Here is a 21274-nt window from a genome sequence, read left to right as displayed (position 1 = left end):
CCCTCACTTAAGCCTATTTCATTATACATTGTGGAAGATTTACAGGATAATTTTAATGATTGCCTTTTTTATATTTAATAAGGAAATTCAATCAACTTTGTGTAAATTCCATCTGATGTTTCATTACTGGAATTTATCATACAAAAATAAATGTAGGAAGAGAGATGAAAGCAGCTGTGTGAATACTAATTGTTAGATTAGCCTGTGTGCTGTGAGTCTGTCTCTCTGGTTGGGTCTACCCTATCCATCCCTCATGTCTCCGCTAGAGAAAAGTAAATAGGTTTTAGTCGGCTGCTCCGCCAAGACTCCGCTCCCCTCAGTAAATAAGAATTGGCCCCGGGCCCTTGTCACAGCTGTTTCCCTACTGCCATAGAACATGATGTATGACGATAATATTAGCCTGACCTGGGAATATGTTATGCAATGAAGACATTTTCTTTACCTGAGGCTTGTTTGACTGATATACTGTTACCTGCACTTTGTTTCTAAGTAGCCTGGTGGTTGTGTTTAGCTTGTTGCTTCACTCTCCGGTTCAAGACGAGGCGACATAGACCATTCCTTCAAATGTACGTGCATTTTTTGAAGAAGAAGAAATGGGCAAAGGTCGCTCACTGCTAATTAGCTTAGCTCACACATTCGTAGTCAATAGGTAGCGTTAGCCAACATCCACTGACATTTAGGGCCAGTTTCACAGACATGGATTAAGCCAAGTCCTCGACTAAATTGTACTTTCAATGGACAATCTCCATTCAAAATTCCATTTAGTCCAGGACCTGGCTTAATCCACGTCTGTGAAACTGGTCCTTAGAAGATAAACTTTACAATATCACTAAACGGTCCTGTGTGCTTGTTGGGACTTGTTGATTTACCGCGGTATGTTGTGCTCTATATTAGTTTCAATTCATGGCACTTAAGAATCAAATACATACCCGTGACCTGCTGACAAGCATATCCACGGTGCTTTGCACATGGGCACTGCGTGGTTTCCTTCCTGTCTGCATTTGATTCTACCGTAATAGTTTCGAAAACATGTGCATCAAAATCCAAGTAGCAGCACCAGTTTGTCCTAAATGGGACTACATATCAACAGCTAGAAATCTTCACATTTAAGCAAAACCGTTTCTTATTCATTTTAATTTTGTTGGGGGGTGGGGCGACCTGCTAACCCCAAATCCATGAATCTAATATTTAATAACTAATACATTCTGTTCTTCTTATCAACTTTTCTCTCTTTCCCCCTACTTAAGTCTTGGACTTAATGTTCATAAAAATGATAACCACCATGTACCCAATAATGCAGAGCTGATGAATAAAATAGCTGAATTATTTCCTATGGTCGGTGTTTACCAGCAGCCATACATCTTCCTAAAATGTTGGAAGGCATCTATGTTTATCTTCTCAACCAACTTAACTATTCTGGCTGAAAACCAACCATGATTTGTGTATGTTTTTATCAGGCAATCTTACAAAATGTGTTTTAATTAACCCAAACACTTAAAATAGCAAAAGAGCCAGAGATGGATGATGAGAAAGATGCAGTCTGCTCCTAATCCGGTATTGGCATAAACAATATCCAATCAGTGTCCAATTTAAAAAGCTTTGCCCATGTCCTTACATTATCACAAATAGGCAGCTGTGCCGTCAAGACAGGGAGTTTAATATTTAAATAAAGTGTTGGAGGGAAGTTAAGAGTTTGTAAGTATTTGACAAATTACTCAAAAGTCCTAAAAACCTTTATTTGTTAAAGGTGCTACAAGGAACTTTTAAATATTTCTGAAACAGTCTCATTTTCCCTCTGATGATCATAAATTACATGTAACAGGCTCAGCAAACAAGACCATCAGTGCAAAGAATGTTTTTTTATATCTTTTTTCGTAATTCCTTTGTCATGTGTACGCTCACCCAGGAAAAAGGGGGCGCAAGAATTATCAATCAAAAACTGAATGTTCCGGGCAGAGCCGGCCCGAGGCATAAGCGAACTAAGCGGCCGCTTAGGGCCCCCGACTGCCTGGGGGCCCCCCTAAAAAAAAAAAAAAAAAAAAAAAAATTTTTTTTTTTTTTTTTTTTTTAGTTTGTGTGTTTGATATTAACATCATACTATGCAAATGTGAGTTATCATACAGAAAAAGGAATAAAATGTTTTGGTCTAGATAATTAATAGCCTAAAAATGTAATAGCCGAAATTATCTGATCATGTCACGTTCACATCCATGCACAGTGTGTATTGAGTTTATTTAAAAAACATTGGAAATGGGGCTGCCCTCAGTTGCCCATGCACTGTGTATAGTCTATAGCCTATGTCAGCCTTGTCTGTGGAAAAAAAGATACAGTAGCTGGACAACAGAGTTCTTCTGCTTCGTTCCTCACACTGCATTTAAATGCATTCACTATATTACAGAGAAATATGTCCCGTAAAAGAAAAAGAGCTCCAAGCCCAACCCATAATATTTTATTTTATATTAATATTTTTATGGAAAATCCATGTGTCCTTCTTCAATAGCTTCTAATTCATTTGACCCAGTGTCTCCAAATTATTTGTTCACACAAAATTTCTCAGATTTAGCCTCTTAATTTTCCTCTCAAAGTGCACCAGATTCATGCATTTCACTTTAAAAAGGTTAAAAAAATCTCCCGGGGGGGCATACCCCCGGACCCCCCTAGGAGGGTCTGAATCTCGGCTGTCTAATATTTTCGCACAGCCGCACAGTGGAGGCACTAGCGGAAAACACTGGGTGTGTGAATGATATTTAACAAAGATCTATAGTTTCAGCAGCGCTAACATTGGAGAGGGGCCCCCTAATCATATTTCGCTTAGGGCCCCCTGAAGGCTTGGGCCGGCTCTGGTTCCGGGGGCGCCCTTAGCTCAGTTGGCGGACCCGGGTTCGATTCCAGCCCGCTGTCGTTCTCTGCATGTCACTCCCCTCTCTGCCCATTTCAACTCTGTCTCTACACTATCAATAAAGCATAAAAATGCCAAAAAAATATCTTAAAAAAAAACAAAAAACTGAATGTTCCTCTGGGAACCTTTTTAAATAGTTAAATAGCACAGTAGATACAAGATAGTGACACTGTAGATACAAGATAGTGATAATACACAGCATCAGTATATGTGATTATTCTATTATAGACGACTTGGGTCTTGGTTTTTAGATCAGAATGACATTCAAAACAGCAAGCCATTGTATATGAATTCAAATGAAATTGAAGTGACCTATTGAAATAATTATTGATTAGGTAACTGAAGGGCCCTCTTCTCACCGCTGCTCTATAAATACACTAATATGATCTCTATAGTTATGTGAAGAGGCTGACTGATAGTGGCATTTTGGATACAATATCGATAATACTATCCAGAGTTGATTGATTCATTTAATAGACATGTCACTGTCTTGGCATTGGTAAGTATAGTTCGCCTCCCTGGCCAGATATCAAACCAAAAGCTAAAGTGCGTAACTTTTTCCAATGAATGAATGAATGAATGTCTGTCCAGAATGTCATTTACATTCAAGCCATCGCCAAATGAGTTGACACAAAGTTGATTAAGCCCTATCAGCTCCACAAAACTCTCTCTGTATTTCCAAGTATGGCAGCGTTTACAAACTGTTGTCTGCCCCCCTGCCACTAGCACAGGAGCACAGAAAAAATCCAAGAAGCGCCCAAGAAAAGTTTCAGTTGTTGATTCTACTGCTAAGAAATAACCTTGAACGTACAGCAGAAGGTATAAAATCCATGCACGATCACTGAAGGCTTACTTTACGCACAGACAGTGTTATTGTAATTCCTCATGGGGGCAACATAAGATACGCAGTATGGCTTTAAGGACAACTTTCTTCTTCTGAATATCGTCCTCATCCTAAACTGCTGTCATTGTTCGTTCTAATTATCCTTATGACCAACACAAGACGGTTTTAGTGTTTGGTAAAGCCAGACTTCATCAGCTACAGTAGAACAGCTTCCCTTCTCTGGAGATTCCATAGATTCATTCCTTATTCTAAAATTAAATACACCTCGAGGCGACCATGGCATCCATCTCTCTACCTGTCATATCTAATCCCTCACTTCATCTCTTAGCATTCACCTCAGCCGTCTAAATGCAGAACAGGGCTATTGAGACTCAAACACAAGAACAGGTAAATGCCTATGTGTTTTAACGTGCTATATGTTCATGCACTTTTATCTGTGTATGTATGCTACTTGCTTCATGCTTTTCACACATCATCACCAACATGTTATGGGGCTGGAATAATGGTTGTGTCATTTTACTTGTCTGTGCTTGTGTCATTTTGTTATTTGTGCTTATGTGTTGTAGTTTTTTTAATGTTTCTTTTAAGCCATCAACCTGCCAGGGACTACAGGTGAAAATTTGCCTAAATGGCTAAATCTGGAACATTTACAAGTCGAACTTTGGTGCTCATGTTTATCAATGTGTGCTGTCCCTTCTAAATAAAGAAATATAAAAAAATATATAAAAATTTACATTATCTGTGTTTTTTCAATCCAGAGCGGGTCATTATAATTCAATAACACGCAGCCGGCAAACTATGATTTTTCTGGCTTCCAGGAATGGCCATAACCTACCGAATATAGATGGTAGGAAAGTACGTTGTGAGGGTGAAAAATGTCAGATTGACAAAATGTCTTTATTGTAATATTTTAAGGTCTGAGGAATATTTTGAATTATTTAGTCCCACTGTATAACTGTCCAACTCTCAACACTGGCTTTCCCTTTGATCTACTATTAGAACAACCACTGCTGAGGGCTTTTTCCACACAGATCTCATGGAGTAGAATATGCTAAACGTCCCCTGGAAGAAGAATGATGACCTTGTTAAGTTTCTCTAGATCATACGGAGCTCATTCGGGGTGTAGGACCAGTGTATATTCATCCCAGCCTTAAAGACCTACTTCACTGGTGTAAATATGAAGGTGTATTGAACTCTGAGATCCTATGTAGTATAAATGTGCTAACATTTTAGTAATCGGTTCATCCTAGCCTGAGAAAAGGCAGAAAGAGAGTTTCATGGTCTCACTGTCTCATCCTACATGTTCCCATGTCTGACATCACACATTGGAAAATGTAGGGTTAGGATTAACAGGACAGCTGGGCCAAGGGAAGACTGAGGCAAGACAAACCTCATTCATTATATTATATTAGCGATTTTATAACGATAGAACGGCGGTTCCGTATGGGTGAAGTATTCCTTTAAACTGTACCCTGACTCCTGTTAGACAATATGGAATTACATTTAATCTCTATTAAAACACAATGAGCCAAGGGTGACGTTCATACCAACGCTTTATCATAGAGTCCAGCTATTTATTAATTTATTTTTATAATGAAACACTGGTGATCGAAGAGGACTTCTCAGATGTATTACTCAGACAAAATGTAGAAAGACCAAATCATTAAATGCACTGCTCCGATTTCAGTGGAATTTGTTTGAAAGAATCTGGCATTTAGCCTTCCGTATAGCAGAGGCCAAGACTAGAGAGAGGGATATGTCATACTGGGCTCTTAGGAAATATTTCTTGTTTACTGAATTCCTTTATGCTGCTGCTGACAGGTGTATTCTGTTAGAGTTGGAGTGTGCTACTGTTCTAACTTTTACGTAACATACAACTGTTGCTTCAGCCAACAGCCAAACAAGCTAATGGTTGAAACGTGGTTCTCTGCGCCTGAGCTTCCCTCTCATTCTAGCTGAGGGCGAGCACAGAAAGGCACTCGTGTTCAATCAACCAAAAACACTTCCCATGGTGTGTGTGTGTGTGTCTTAAGTTTCTTCTGTCTTAAATCAACACACTTGACTTGGCCACAACACACGAAAGGTCAATGCTGATGTCACCTGCTGTTGGCAAAGAGATGAAAGAAAGATGTGTTTAAGGACAATTTGAAAAAGCATTTCAGTGCTGTCTGGTTTGTCAGCCAGCACTGTCAGGTATGTTTGTATTATAAGATGTCCCAAGGAGAATATATTTTTGAGAAACTAATATGGATGTTGGCTAGTTCACCTCCGTTTTTTTTGTGGTTCCTTACCTGTTTCCTGCTTGTCTGAACTATTTACTAGAAGACAAACAAAGAAAAAAAGATTAAGGACTGCTTTGTAGCACTTGGACATTGATGTATATTTAACCTGAACTGGTGGAAACTACACAAGTTGGATGGTATTGGAATAATAGATTTTTGTATATATTCTTCATATTTTTATTAAATTACCATTGACATTTTTTTTCTTAATACATTTAGCCAAGACTGCATCATAATTCATAGCGCACTATTCATTCTATTGCTATGTATTGTGATATATCATATCGTGATAATCATGATGCGTATCGTATTGTGATGTCCTTGCCCACACACAGCCGTATTAATTTAATTCCATTATATAAGATAATGTGCTGTGAACTGATGTACTTACCATGTGAATCTCACTGCAATAGTCTCCTGCTTCCCACGTGTCCTTTCTCATTCTCTCCTCCGACCCCTGGGGTTAGCTAATGCACATTATCCTCAGACAGTGTGTTAGGACTCTGTTGTTTTGCTGGACAGTTGTTGGATGGATCCGTAGCTTAGGGCGTAGAGCGGTAAAAAGGCCTATGTATCTCCTCCGACACACAGCCCTTCTCGCAGTGGAGGGTTATCTGCCTCGACCCTGCCTGCAGCACTTTAAAAAGGCCAACCAGATGAATGGCAGGCACTGCCACAGACGCTGCCAGGGTTTTGTGACGGCTTCTTTTCTTTATGTTTGTTTTTCCTCCCTCCTGTCTCCCTCGGCCAGCGCTCTCCATGGCTTCTCTCCTCAAGTGATGCTTCGGCTCCTCGTTTCTCTTTACTTCAGTGACAGTAAGAAAAACCCACACAAACTAAAGGCAGAATAATAGCAATAGTTCCCAGTCAGAAATGTCATATGAAGCACCCCCGGAAGTCAGAATTCCATAATACCTTGCAACCCAGAGTTTAACATTGAACAAGGCTGCTCAGCACTAACATTTAACCTCTTATTTATTATTTGTGTCACATTTAATTCCCTGTACATATAGTACTGCTCATTTTCTATATGTAGATATGTTGCTAGAACTTGTTACCATATTTGAATGCACACACTACAACACAGAGGGTTGTTATCAACTGGTATTGCTAACAATGGCGGAGTCACTCCAAGTTCCGACCTCTGACTTCTAATGTAAATAAATTGCAGCATAAGGGCCCCTCCATTACATTTACACTTGACCTTCAAAGTACAGGTTAAGTCGCATCCACATTATAATGAACAGATTCAGTAACCGAGTGATCACAGAGCCAAAACTACAACAGATCCCTATTGTGCTTCAGCCTAGAATATGAAATGACTATCAGCTTGAGATAAGAAGAGCAAAGAGACCTTGAAAGGTATTAGGAAATATATAAGATATAATGAGGAGGCCAGTCCACTAAATAGCTTGTCTCTATTGGGGCCATTCAAAAGTCAAGGAGGAACATTGTTAACGATCTCAACTATACATACAAAGTCACCAGCCGTGTCACTGTTAATTACTTCTGTTGCTATTTCTGCAATACGTTGTTCAATGATTTGCTTTTTCAGGTTGTCAAAAATAAGGTAGATTTTAGTTCAAGAATGGTAGAGCAGTGGCTTTGAGGGCAAAGATATATATATATATATATTTTCAAAATAATTCCTTTACAAACGGTTTCGATAAAGAATATAGCAGAAGTATAGTGGTGAAATTCAACCTGTGCTATAGTCTTATAATATAAAACAAATATCATTTTATTTTATAGTAAAAACGCACTATGGTATTTCAATCGGTACGTGGATCTTTTTTTTTTTTTTTTGCATTTTTCATGCTTTATTTTGACAGTATGTAGAGACATATGTGAAATGGGGCAGAGAGGGGAGTGACATGCAGAGAACTGGAATAATAACTGGTCTGTGCTTGTGCGGCCGGAATCAAACCCGGGTCTGCTGCTGGGCCCGGCCCGGGGGGGACGCCCTACCGGTACATGGATCTGTGACATCACTCAAGCCATACCTGCAAAGTCACCAATATTGGATCAGTCCCATGATCAGGGCCGCCCATAAGGGGTAGAAAGTGGGAAAGCTTTCTAGGGCCCAACCCTTGGAGGGCCCATGGTCTTCAGAGGCCAAAACTACAATTGCGTGAGTTTTAGGGTATTACAATAAATTGGTAAGTAAGTCAGAAATGTGCTACTATTTAAAAAAATATATACAGTATAATAATCACAAAAGAGTCCTTTTTCTCACTTGAGCTCCTGCTCCCCAAACTCTCGCTGCATGTCCCTGGTTCATAAGATAGTTAGTCTCTCTACAAATGCATGTATGTGTTTATTTTGGGATGAGCGCACACACACATTGATACAAGTAAAGTAGGGCTGCAACTAACGATTATTTTGATAATCGATTAATCTGTCGATACCAACTGAGCTAAGGGCGCCCCTAGTTATGATCACTTTTAAGTCAAAAAGTAAAATTATAAAATAGAGGCCTCTCTGCCTCGCTCTGTCTGCCGGTCTTTCTCACTGCACACTGTCACTCCAACAGCATCGGCTAAAAATAAAAATTTAAAATTACGTCGGCACATGAGCTGTTTGAACGTATCACCATGTCTGCCCTGTGTGTACTGCAGCCCTCACAGCCAAATGCATTGTTCCTTTCAGGTCACAACAACCCCATCATTGTGTCAAAGTAAATCTGATTGTGTTTGCCTGTTTCCTGGCAGCCTCCGAGCCAGCAGACCTAAAAATATTGTTATCGCCCACCAGTCAAGAGGGCTAATGTTTTTGGTGTGTTTCTATTTCCAGACAACTCATTTACTTGGTTATATAATTTGACATTGAGTCCCGGACTGCTGCCTCAGCTTCCCACACACAACATTGTACGTGTCTGAATCACATTTTCGATCACTGTAATTGAAATGGATGGAGTAATTCAACTGTGTGTGTGTGTGTGTGTGTGTGTGTGTGTGTGTGTGTGTGTGTGTGTGTGTGTGTGTGTGTGTGTGTGTGTGTGTGTGTGTGTGTGTGTGTGTGTGTGTGTGTGTGTGTGTGTGTGTGTGTGTGTGTGTGTGTGTGTGTGTGTGTGTGTGTGTGTGTGTGTGCACGGGAAAAGGAAAGGAAGCACAACAGCAGCTGGAATCCGTCACATCAATACGCACGCACGCACACACACACCATCTCATCTCCAGAGCATTTGTTATAGAACCTTGAGTTTGCATCCACAGTAATTAACTACAGAGACACCCGTACACACTGAACAACAAGTCTGCTCACCTGGGCTTTGAAACCCCCCCTCACCCTAAGGCACAAAACAACATAATGCAGCAGCACCACCACCCATCTTCCTGATAGCTGTGTGTGATTGAAAACACATCTAATGACACTCTTCTTTCTCTCTCACAAACACACGCACACACACTCTTACTATTAAAGGTGAAGTCAGCGATTCTTTAGAATGCTTGTAATCAAAATCACTTCTGTCAAAATCAGCGAATATCTCCTCAAGATGCGCTGCCTGTCCATTCTGTGTGTGTGCTGAAATAAAATCTGGCCTTAATACACAGCCTATAGGCTCTGTAAACTGGTATGTAAATTAAGTGTCTCTTTTTTTTCAGTGAGTGCACACGCAGTATGGACAGGTAGTAGATTGTGAGAAGATATTCACTGATTTTGACAACAAGCATTCGCCAGAATCGCTGAAAGCAGCAAAAAAACAGCTAAACTGTCCCGACTTAATCCATATCTGCAGTCAGCTTCTTACTATATTGTATGCAGTGAATTATCACAGCTTTGCATCAAATCCCATTTTCCACCCGTCAGATTTTCCACACACACACACACACACACACACACACACACACACACACACACACACACACACACACACACACACACACACACACTCGAAAACACAAAGACACGAGTGAAGCGTGGTCATGCCTTTCAGTGTAACCTTGACAAAAAGTGTTGATGCTGGAGTATCTTGCAGCAGAAGCCAAGAGGTTAATACACTATGGGAAGAATGCGTGTGTTTTTGCGTGCACATGCTTCCTGCTTTCTACGATAACACGATTAGCCCAAGGCTTAGCCATCACTTTTCCTTGCCTACCCTCTGTGACCCCGCATGAAAATACAGTGTAGACTCAGCACTGAGGCGGTGGTGTAGGGCTAAATGGGTTCAGCAGCACGGCTGAGGGATGTCGAGATCTGGATCAAATTGTAGGATTAAGGATTAAGCCTGGAGTTTGCATTGAGTTAACGTTACGATATGGGACACTTTGGGTCTTTTTTTTATGCCTTGAGGACATTTCTGGGCTTAGATTGGCAGCGAGCTGAGGAGAAAGTTCAGAAACTTTCTTTTTTTATTTTACAAGACTACATTTCAATAACATAAAAACCTGCATTTGTTTTTTATATCAATGACACTTTGGACGCAGTCAGTCTTGTGGAGGCTGAGGCGCCTTCTTTTGTTTTAGCTAAATCTGCTGAGTCAGTTTGTGGTGCCAATATCCATGTATCTCTACCAGTAAAGCTAGAAAGAGGTTTTGTTTACAGCCTTGTCTCTTTAAATTACTATTAAATTCTATCCATTTGAACAGGACACATGGGCAGAGAGAGAGCGGGATAAGCCTTAATTGGTATTTAATGTTTTGAATCAATCGTTCAAAAGTCTGAAAAATGCTAATGGGGAGTAGAATTTGATCAATCTTTTTTGATGCAATTTATATTTTCCAAAAAAACGGAAAGCATTTACTTTTAAATTTCATCCCGAGAGGCATTAAAACAAATTGTGGGTAGTTTATCCTCAAGGAAGGGAACCGGACGTGGCTCTTAACCACTTGTTGAAAGGGCTACAGCGCCACCTAGCATAGTGGAGACAGCCATGCATCGGACATTTATCCGATTACTGAAGGGCCATGTATACTCAGACAAGTAACACGGTCCGCTCGAGTGTCTAGTTCGGTTTATGTCTTAATCCAATCTAGTTGTGCCATGGAAACGCACTGACTGATTCTGGGGAATGCTTGTTGCCAAAATAGCTTTTTTTCAAAATCAGTGATTGTCAAAGGCCATTTGTGTGTGAGAAAGAGTCAAAAGAGAATATGTGAATGACATTTAGGAAGAATTTGATTGTTAGGCTTTGTTGACTGGTATTTGATCAACTCTTGAACCTGCCCGCTATCGGGGAACCTACCCCCTGGTCTCATATAAAATTGAAAAGATATTGACAAAGGAGAACAAAGTGAGTGGGCAGAAGGGAATGAGGTGGCTCCATTCTCCAGTCACGCACAGTAAATGTGTGTTTGGACATTCCCCTGACATTCGGATGCATAAAAAGCTTCAGGGTAGTCGAGGCAGCCACAGATTTGAGTCACCGTTAATGTGACTCATAGTTTTAGGGCTGATGTTGTTGTGTGAGTGGAGCTGCTGTGTCATAATCGCCATCTTTGTTGAAGCAGAACGCTCGAAAGAACAGTGAATTCAGAATAACAGTGAAAGGAAAAAATAAATGCAAAAAACCTCACCAAGGATTTAAGCGTGACCCAAAGCCAGAGGCTACAGTGAGGTCACGCTAATGTTAGCATCCTGATGCACATAATGAATTACATTTACTGTTCTATTTCTGTTGTTTCCAAAAGCAAAATTAACCCAGCCCTAATATCCAGACACATGGGGCGCTCCAGTGGTGTAGTGAATAGAACGCGTACCATATCGGCTCCGGCCTTCGTTGCAGTGGTCGTGGGTTCAAATCCGACCCATGGACCTTTACTGCAGGTCATCCCCCCTCTCTCTCTGTCTCCCCATTTCAACTCTGTACTATCTAATAAAGCTTGAAAATGCCCAAAAAATTCTCTTTAATATCCAGACATTATATAACGGTAATTATTCCGGTCTAAAAATGTATCTATATTCTCTGTATGTTCACTTGTGTATTTTATGTGTTTGTAACGCAGAACAAAATGCCCTAGGCTAGGGGTGACATAAATAAATCTAAAGTTGGAAAGCAGCAGCAGACAGAGATAGGAAGGATAAATGTATTGCAAAGAGAAAAGTTGGGTAGACTAGAGGATTGATGGAAACATCGTTAAATGATGAGTGGATGTAGGAAGAGGATCAACTGGACGGATTGTGTTTTGTGGTACAAAGGAACGGAAGGACTGATGCTGTTTTGTTAATGACACTGACACACACACACACACACACACACACACACACACACACACACACACACATACACACACACACACACACACAGTCTTCTATTTCCTCCTGCCACCCGTCTCCCATCCATCCTTATTGTCTGTCTGGGAACAAAAAGATAATGCTTCTTCTTGTCTTCTGGGGACAACAATTCTTTCATTTCTCAACTTTCATCTTTCCGTCCATTTCTCACATCCCATCGCCATGCTCCTGCCTGATAGGTTATGTCAAAGAAGGTTAAGTATTACATAGGAAAACAAGACACATTTTTCTTCAAAGCATCTCCATTTCTCTGAGGAACGCAATGCGTCCTGACAGGCACAACTATGACTAATGACACGGTTAAGACCAAACGTATATCTACAAAAGTAAGTAGTATAGCTGCAAAGAGGAGGGGTTGTGGTTGAACTAACAGGAAAAAAAGAGAAATGAAGAATTTTCTTTCAAATGAGGGCTGAGACAGAACAAAAAAATTGATTATTTTTTGGCATTTTGAAAGGATGACCTGCAGTAAAGGTCCACAGGTCGGATTGGAACCCGCGACCACTGCAACAAAGGCCAGAGCCAATATGGTAGGCACTCTATCCACTACGCCACCGGAGCGCCCCAACAAAAAAGATTTATGGAAAGGACTTTTACAAATACAAGAGTTCTCCCACTGCGACAAGCCTACCACCTGCAGTAAATATCACATGTCTTGTCCTCCCCTACTGCCTTTTCCTTAATAGAAACAAGTTTTTTGAGTGAGTTAATGCGAGTCTTATTTTGTATTTATGTTCTTTCAGAAAGACACTGAAGGCAAATCTCCGTAACTGTATGATAGACGATATCTTGTTTTTCAATTGAATTAATATTGAAGCATCCCCAGAGTTTTCCCTCCTCCGCCGTCACTCATGTTTTACAGACGCATCATAGCTGTGACCTCTGCCGCGCCATCTGCTCATCCGTCCATCTCGCAGTCCGCAAAACAGGAATCAAAATACTCCGCCACACGCACTTCACTTCCTGTACAAGATCAGCGGACTTCTCTGCTCTAACAACCTCAAGGACCTCAATTGAACCCCATCTCCATTTTCTTCCCATCTGGACACTGACACAAATCCGGGATCTTGCGTCAAGCTGATTTAAGCACATTTCTTTCTCGGTGCCCTCTGCATAGCTATCATGGCCTTGGACAAGCTGTCTCACAAACGTCAGAGATTCTTTTGATTAAAAACCCCCAATATGTGATCAGCGTCATCCGTCTACTTTATGAAAAGAAGTTTAGAGAATATTTTTGCAATGAATGAATAGCCAGGAAGTATCAGTTGAGGTGACAGCAGGCCTGCAACTAACACATTGAATTGAAGAATCTGATGATTATATTCTTGGTAATTATTTAGTCAATGAAATGTCGGAACTATTAGAAAAAATCTTTTTTCCAAAGCCCGTAATCAAAACCGAATCAACGCTATAGAGTGGAACAAAAACATCAACCTTGAAAGGGCCCTTATTTTGTGTACTTAAACTGTTTCTAAGGACAACATGCTTGATTGACACACACACACACACACACACACACACACACACACACACACACACACACACACACACACACACACACACACACACACACACACACACACACACACACACACACACATATATAACAACAGAGCAAAAACTCTTCCTCCCTCCTATCTAACTTGTTCTTTGCTTTATGGATAGTATTAGTATGCCAGCCACTCTTTGACCATCTGCACCTATCACATCACACGCTCAGTTACAAGTTACAGGAAGAGCAGTGAGGGGGAAGGAAGCACAATGATGAGACAATGAACTACAGGAAAGTGTCTTGTCCTCGATTTTGTCGCTTTGGAGGATTGAATGGAGTCAAAATGTGAGAAGGAGGAAAAATAGGAAAGGCAAATGACTACACAGAAACAGATTCTGCTGAATCATCCAGTGTGTGTCTCTGTCTCTGTCTCTCTGTCTCCGTCTCTCTCTCACTCAATCACTCACTCACTCACTCACTCACTCACTCACTCGCTCGCTCGCTCGCTCGCTCACTCACTCACTCACTCACTCACTCACTCACACTCACTTAAATGACCGAATACTTCAGTTTACTGCCATGTTTCAATGTAGATTTCATGAACAGTGTGTGTGATTCCTTATCATTATATTACGTCATTCTTACTTTCTACTTCTTTTTTAAGGCAGCAGATTTGTTGTTGTAAATAATCACTGTTTGTACTGGATCGATTAGCTTAACTTAGCATACAGACCGGAAGCAGAGGGAAAGGACAAGCCTGGCAAGACAAATAGTCCAGGCATTATCGAACCTGACTGCTCAAAAATTGCAACAGAAACCATACAAACTTTTCTTGTCTCTTGAATATGTAATTAATAACATACTTAAAGTCTTAAGGAATCCATGTTGTGGAAAGTACTTTTCTAAGGGGTTTCTTAACCATAACTTTATACCAAAAAAAAAAAACCCCTTCGTCTAACTCCTCTAAAGTCCATTAATGAAAAAGTTTTCTGTTGGAGAGAGCGATGCTAGGTTTGCCACCACATCAAGTGTTTATGCTAAGCTATTATGGTCTAATTGCTTCCCGGGGTTTTATCCCCATACTTAACAGAATATTGATCTTGTATCTTCTCTCAGGAAGCAACATTTTTCAAAACTATTCCTTTTTAATACCCAGGCTTTTTAATAGAGGGTTCAGTGTCTACCGCTAGACTAAATGCCATTTCCAAATCATTCCAGGGGATTATTTTCAGTGTGAATATAATTAAAAGATAATAAATATGGTATATAAGCAGCTTTTTCCTAGTAATATGATTTCTATCTATTGCTCTGAATTCAAATTTCCTCTTGGCAGCTATTGTCACAGTTGACTGAATCGTCCTCTCGCTGTGGCGTTTTTTAATAATGATAATTTTCAGACAGGCACGACTTGTTGCGTTGGACAACAGAAGCTGTGCACTTCTAGCCGATGATTCAGCATTGTGTCTAATGGAAAGCTTTCAACTGCCTTTTTGCATCCTCCCACCACTTTACGGACGGATATAAACCCACATGCATTCACACAATAGGGACTTTAAAAAGGCAACTGTTGAGTGGAGGGCTACGGCGGTTGAGAACTACTTTAGGTTTTTTTCGAGAATCTATGTCATCACTTTCTGTCATGGTAGTCTGTCTGTTTAGAACAATGGAGTGAGTGTTGTGACGTTTTACACCAAAAGCCAAATCTAAAATGGCTGGACCTGTTACAGTAATACAAACTCCTCATCTGACAATAAATCATCTTCTCAAGCAAATGTCAAAAGTTCTCGGGCACTTTTAAGAGATATTGTAGCTTAAACGGTTCGATCCCCGCCCTGCCACCTGTGTCATGGTTGTTGTGACGTTGGGCAAGACACTTCACCCACCTTGCCACGTGTGAATGTCGATAGTTAGCCTGCTGCTATCGGTGTATAAATGTGTTTGTGAATGGTAACGTGTAAATGGGAACAGGTCTCCCTTGCAAAATAATTTCCTGTCTCAATGGGATTTACCTGTATAAATAAAGGTTTAAAAAAAAAAGTAGCAGTTGTGAGAGTTGCTTGGTTATATATTCAATACTACGGCAATTTGATGGCCCTAGCCCTCCCTAAAAAAAGTCTTACCCAAAACAAAGGCTTAATCATAACAAACCAGCAGCGTTCTTGCTTTTCATTTTCAAACTCTCTCCTGACTTGGGACTGTTTTTCTATCATCATTATTATTTCAAAGTTTTTCACTCTACACTGTTTTTCTTTCTACCTTTACTCCCTTGGCCTCCCGTCAGAAGGTTGGGTTCCCCTGCACTGATGTATTAGTGTTTTCATTTGCTCTCTCTCTCTCTCTCTCTCTCTCTCTCTCTCTCTCTCTCTGTTTTACCGATGGCCTTGTTACTTTTTCTTCACCTCTACTTCCATTTCTTTCATCTTTTTTTTTGCCTCCTGTGTCTTACCTCTTAAGTGGTCAAAAAGGCGCAGACAGATGAAGTCTTCTCATGTTTATAACAAGCATGTTAGGACTAAAAGCTTTCGCTGAGGACTGATGTGCTGCATGCTTAATGGTTTATTGAGCTCCCTGGCACATACGTACATACACTAAGGTGTTACGGTGGGGCTGGATTCGTTAAGGCGTTTTTGGTTAATGACGTTTGCTGAAATGATGGTTTGTGTCTCTGTGTGTGTCTGGCATCCTCCTATGCAGCTAATCACTAAGAGATGAGCAATACTCCCGACGTTTCATCAGTGCAGATAATCGCTGCTTTCCACCATCTGTCGGGCAAAAAATTATTCATTCAACTTCCAATCCAGACACAACTTCTAATGTTTATTCAGGGCTTTTTTTCCTGAGTCTGGTGTTGTCAATCATGCTTATTAAACGCAGGAATGACACGCTTTTGAAATTTGAATAAAGTTTCTGTTTAGTAAGAGCATCTAGCTTACTTCCCAGCATCTCTGTTTTGATTTTTTTTAGCTGACAGACGATATGTAAAACACTGTTGAAGTCGCAGCTTTCAATGCATTCAAATTGTATAATGTGTACCGAGCGAGAGCCGAATTCTCTAATCTTTTTCTAATCTTTCTGTGTGTTTCTGTTGCAGGCAGCATAAAGGGAGCGACAATAGTGGATGCTCTGGATACCCTGTATATCATGGAAATGTATGAGGACTTCGATGTTGCCACTGACTGGGTGGAGAAGAACCTCGACTTCAATGTGGTAAGGGCGTGTGTGTGTGCGTGTGTGTGTGTGTGTGTGTGCGTGTGTGTGTGTGCCCTCGAGCCTCATCTTTAATCTGGGATTCCGTCAATAGAGGCTTGAATCATTGATCTCAAAGGCCCTTGAAGATCAGCCCTTTTATCCATTTGGCACCTTCATTAACGAGCATTTTGGGTAATGGGACTTTAATGTGAAAGAGCAAGATCCTTTAAAGTTCAGGTGTAAATGGACCCAAGATTCAGTCACAATGTAATTAAAGATAACACTGAACCTGGACATTAGATAAACTGGAGGTGATAAGATAAATGATTTACGAGCTAGTAGTTAAAAAAATACAGAAGTTTTTTGATAGAGTTGAAATTCAACTTGCTATTTGTCATCTGGGTTGAATTTTCCTCCAAACGTAAAAAAAAAACAAGTCTCCTTTGCACTATTCAACATCTTGCATCTTCACACCAAACTGAACTCTGACTTACTGCCAATGAGATTGATGCTTTGTGACTTTTTTTAATCTTTTTATTGTGTTTTGTGTCTTGTTATGAGTGTGAAATTTAGTTTCTTAATGTGAATCTTTTATGTTTTTATGCTGCCTGCTTGGCCTGGACTCTCTTGAAAAAGAGATTTTGAATCTCAATAAGAATATTCCTGGTAAAATAAAGGTTAATAAAAAAAAAAAGCTTTTTCACCAGCACTTCCAACGTCTAATACAAGGAGTCATAGTTCAAGAATGAAAGTGTAGTATTTTGAGATATTTTGACATAGGAGGAAAAACAAAATGAGCTTCCAATTTCCATGTAGTTAGCTGTAGGAAAAATGTCACTTGCCAGGTGAGATGTTTTTTAACTGCCGATTTTTAAATGATGCAAGTATTACAAGGAGCGGTAAGAAAGCCAAATCTGTCTTAGCTTCCTTACGCTCTCTGCTGTTGTGTATGTAACCAAATAATGTCAAAGTAAATGTGATCCGCGTTGCATCGTGCCATCAGTGAATACAATACAGTTTCCTCCTCATTAACACACACTTTTGAAGGGCTCCCTTTCCAAGGACTAAAGCTCCGATGCAAGACCCCCAACGCCTGTAAAAGTTTTATTTTATGCCAGTGAAATAGAGAAAATTACCGAATGACATTGGTCGCTTGAAGCCATGTTTCAAACCAAAGCTGAAAGTCACATTAGCTTTTTCATTTGAACTTGTATTTGATGTGATTGGCTGGAATGCACTGTAGTCTTCATTGTTCTAATATATGACATAGTATTGAAATGTAACAACTTAGTAGTAGTGAGAAATGAGAGCTCAGACTGTAGTTCACAACACACACACATATTTAAGTTTAAAATTTATTTTAAAAATATATTCAAATTAAAGGTGCTCCGAGGAACTTTGTGTTTGTTCATTCTTGCACCCCCTTTAGACAAAATAAGTAGTGTTTTTACAAGGCCAGCTGTTGTTGCTGGGTGAGTGTACTAAGGCATGGAGAAAAAATATATAAAAAGAGATTTTTTTTTGCATTGATGGTCTTGTTTGCTGTTACCTGTCATTCATAATCATCAGAGGTAAAATGAGACTGTTTCAGCAATATATAAAAGTTCCTCATAGCACCTTTCAAAATGTTATTTGAATTTCAAGTAGTTTATTTTTGTCAGTGCACTTAGTGCTCATAAGCCATTTCAAACACATGATGATAAGTTTAATACAGATATAATATAATGAAAATAGTCATCTCTAAATTGCTGGGTGTTAAATATTTTATGTAGTAAACTGTACCCCCCAATGACATGATATAAACCGTAATGTAATGTTCTGATGCCTTTCGCTGATTGCATTGCGAGGAACAATTATCCAGGCTTCTAATGGGCTCTGCCGGTAATAGCTGAATAGCTCTCAATGCACTTAATGTGTTATCAACATTATTGGAACCATTTTTTTTCTTTGTTGTTTTCATTTAAACAGATTTCTGTCACTCTGACTCCCCCGAAGATCCAGAAATGTGTCCTTTACACAGAAACACATTTCAATAAAGAATTTTCATATCTTCAAATCAAATTCATTTTGATGAGGTAGACGTTGTATGTGACCGCAGGAATCAGAGGTGTGTGTGTGTCTGTGTGTGTGTGTGTGTGTGTGTGTGTGTGTGTGTGGTGACAGGAAATGAGTTTATTGACTGTGATTCCCCTTCCTCTCCTCCACAATGTTATCAATAAAACCCAGAGGCAAGCAGCCAAAAACCTAATCTAATGGATCCATGCACAAGTCTATTACTGTTTACTTCTTAGTGCTTAGTGCGAATATATACACACACACACACACACACACACACACACACACACACACACACACACACACACACACACACACACACACACACACACACACACACACATTTAACAACATACTTAAGCGCTGCGGGATGGATGAGTGGGAAGGATTGAAACTATCAAACTACTCGGTTTGATATTTGCATGCTTCCGTTTTTTACCCTCGTGTTTATTATTCATCTATTTTTAATTAGGGTTGCAGAGTTTAACGTTCTGTGTGTGTTTGTGTGTACTAGCAAATGTCAATGCACTGTTACAGAACTTTTCTTCGTAAGAGTTGCCTAGCCTTTACATGCACACACACGCACGCACGCACACACACACACACACACACACACACACACACACACACACACACACACACATATTTAACAGATAACACAGTTGTCACACTTCACTTAATTGTAAGCTGTAAATGGGCATCTGGTGCTGTCTTCATGGTTAATTAAGGAAGCTCCATTCATCAGAGTGAAATATTGCTGACAAAAACCTTTTTTCAGTATTTATCACAGAAGGGCTAGTAAATAATAAGTAGCAACTATTGGTAGTGAACAAAATATTATAAAAAAAGGAGAATGTTGTCGACAGAAAGAATGAAAGCCATCACAGGTCTAGTAAGACAGTTTTTCGGCGTTAATTCCTGAAGGACTGATGTGCTCTTGCTGATAAGCTTAATGGCATGGGAATATGTCTGAGTCGCCCCTTTCCTTTGATGTCCGCCTTTATTGGAGGACCGTTCTCATTATCATATCCCTGTTAAGAGCTCCTCATTAGGCAGAAACAGAAAAACAGTGCCTTTGTCTTCCCCTCAGCACAGTCGTGACTGCAGATAGGACCGTTTACAGGGTTGGTTAAGAATTTCAGCATTAAAGGGTTTGACATGATATAAACTTTAAAGAATACTTTAACCAATCACGCCCTTCAGACCGCTTTAATATCACAGGAAACCTTGCCTAAAATAGTCAAAATCAATATCAAAGTTCTGTGTCTGAATGAGCTTTTTACAAAAATCTAATTGAATGTGAAACTTTCCTAAAAAAATAAATATCTTTTATTTTGGGTCTGGCCGTATCTCAGGTCTCTATGGCAACAGTCATCTTTTTTTTAGAACTTTCGGGCAGAGAACTGCTGTGATTTGGTTCAAAACACTTACTGTGTCATAAAAACCAAAGCATAGCACGCCTCATCGTAATCGTATTTCTGTAGAGTTTATCAAACTTAAATGACAATATCTTTTCATTTGGATTGATAAATATGCCTAACCTTTTTAGGTGCTTTACTATCATGCAACTAACTCCCCAAATAACACAGTGCTAAGGATTTTGTGGATTTGGGTTTACAACCACTGTATTCATGTTCGGTGTTTCAGTTCATGATTTTGTGGATGTTTGCCACACCTAAATTTTCAGTGCAGCAGCAACGTGTTATGCATAATCCTCCTGCCTTATTGTCAGTGCTTGCCAGCAGTCCCCCTGTCACTCAAACAGCTTCGTCACAGCAGTAGACCCATTGTTTTCTGATCTGCTGCAGTAGCATAATGTGGAGTTGTAAAACTACCTTCGAAACTCCAAGTTGTACGCATGCATTTTCAAATAAAGTGCTTTTAAAAAAAGACAGGCCTTTATTATGAGACAACCGGTTTGGGATGGGTTGAAATGAATCTATTTAGGTTTGCTACTGTTGCTAAAGTTTGATGCAGGCGAAAACTGAATGATGAATGCAGACTAAATGTGGAAGGAGTAAGCCAGTGTGTCTCCATGTCAGCCGAATGAAACACACACACACACACACACACACACACACACACACACACACACACACACACACACACACACACACACACACACACACACACACACACACACACACACATATAATGTATAATCTATTTAATTTTGCTACTGTTACTAAAGTTTGACTCAATAAAGGTTTTATAAAAATAGGTTCAGACATGTATTTCTTGCTAAATTCATGCGGGTTTGTTTGAAATACACACACAAAAAA

General features: G+C 39.9%; 1 protein-coding gene across 2 annotated transcripts in view; it reads left to right on the top strand.

The window, feature by feature from the left end:
• man1a1 (mannosidase, alpha, class 1A, member 1) overlaps window positions 1-21274 on the top strand; it is a 134234-nt gene that overhangs the window by 37885 nt on the left and 75075 nt on the right. For both annotated transcript variants that reach the window (XR_013845364.1, XM_080047908.1), the window contains exon 3: window positions 16840-16955. Coding sequence is in view for 1 of the 2 variants with exons in the window: in XM_080047908.1 (XP_079904034.1) it covers window positions 16840-16955 (116 nt within the window). In the remaining variant the exon portion in view is untranslated. The remainder of the gene's footprint in view (window positions 1-16839; window positions 16956-21274) is intronic.

This window comes from Ammodytes marinus (genome assembly GCF_949987685.1).
Source record: "Ammodytes marinus genome assembly, chromosome: 19".
Lineage (NCBI taxonomy): Eukaryota > Metazoa > Chordata > Actinopteri > Uranoscopiformes > Ammodytidae > Ammodytes > Ammodytes marinus.
The sequence above is the reverse complement of the archived record's forward strand: the minus strand, read 5'-3'. Positions and strand labels throughout refer to the sequence as shown.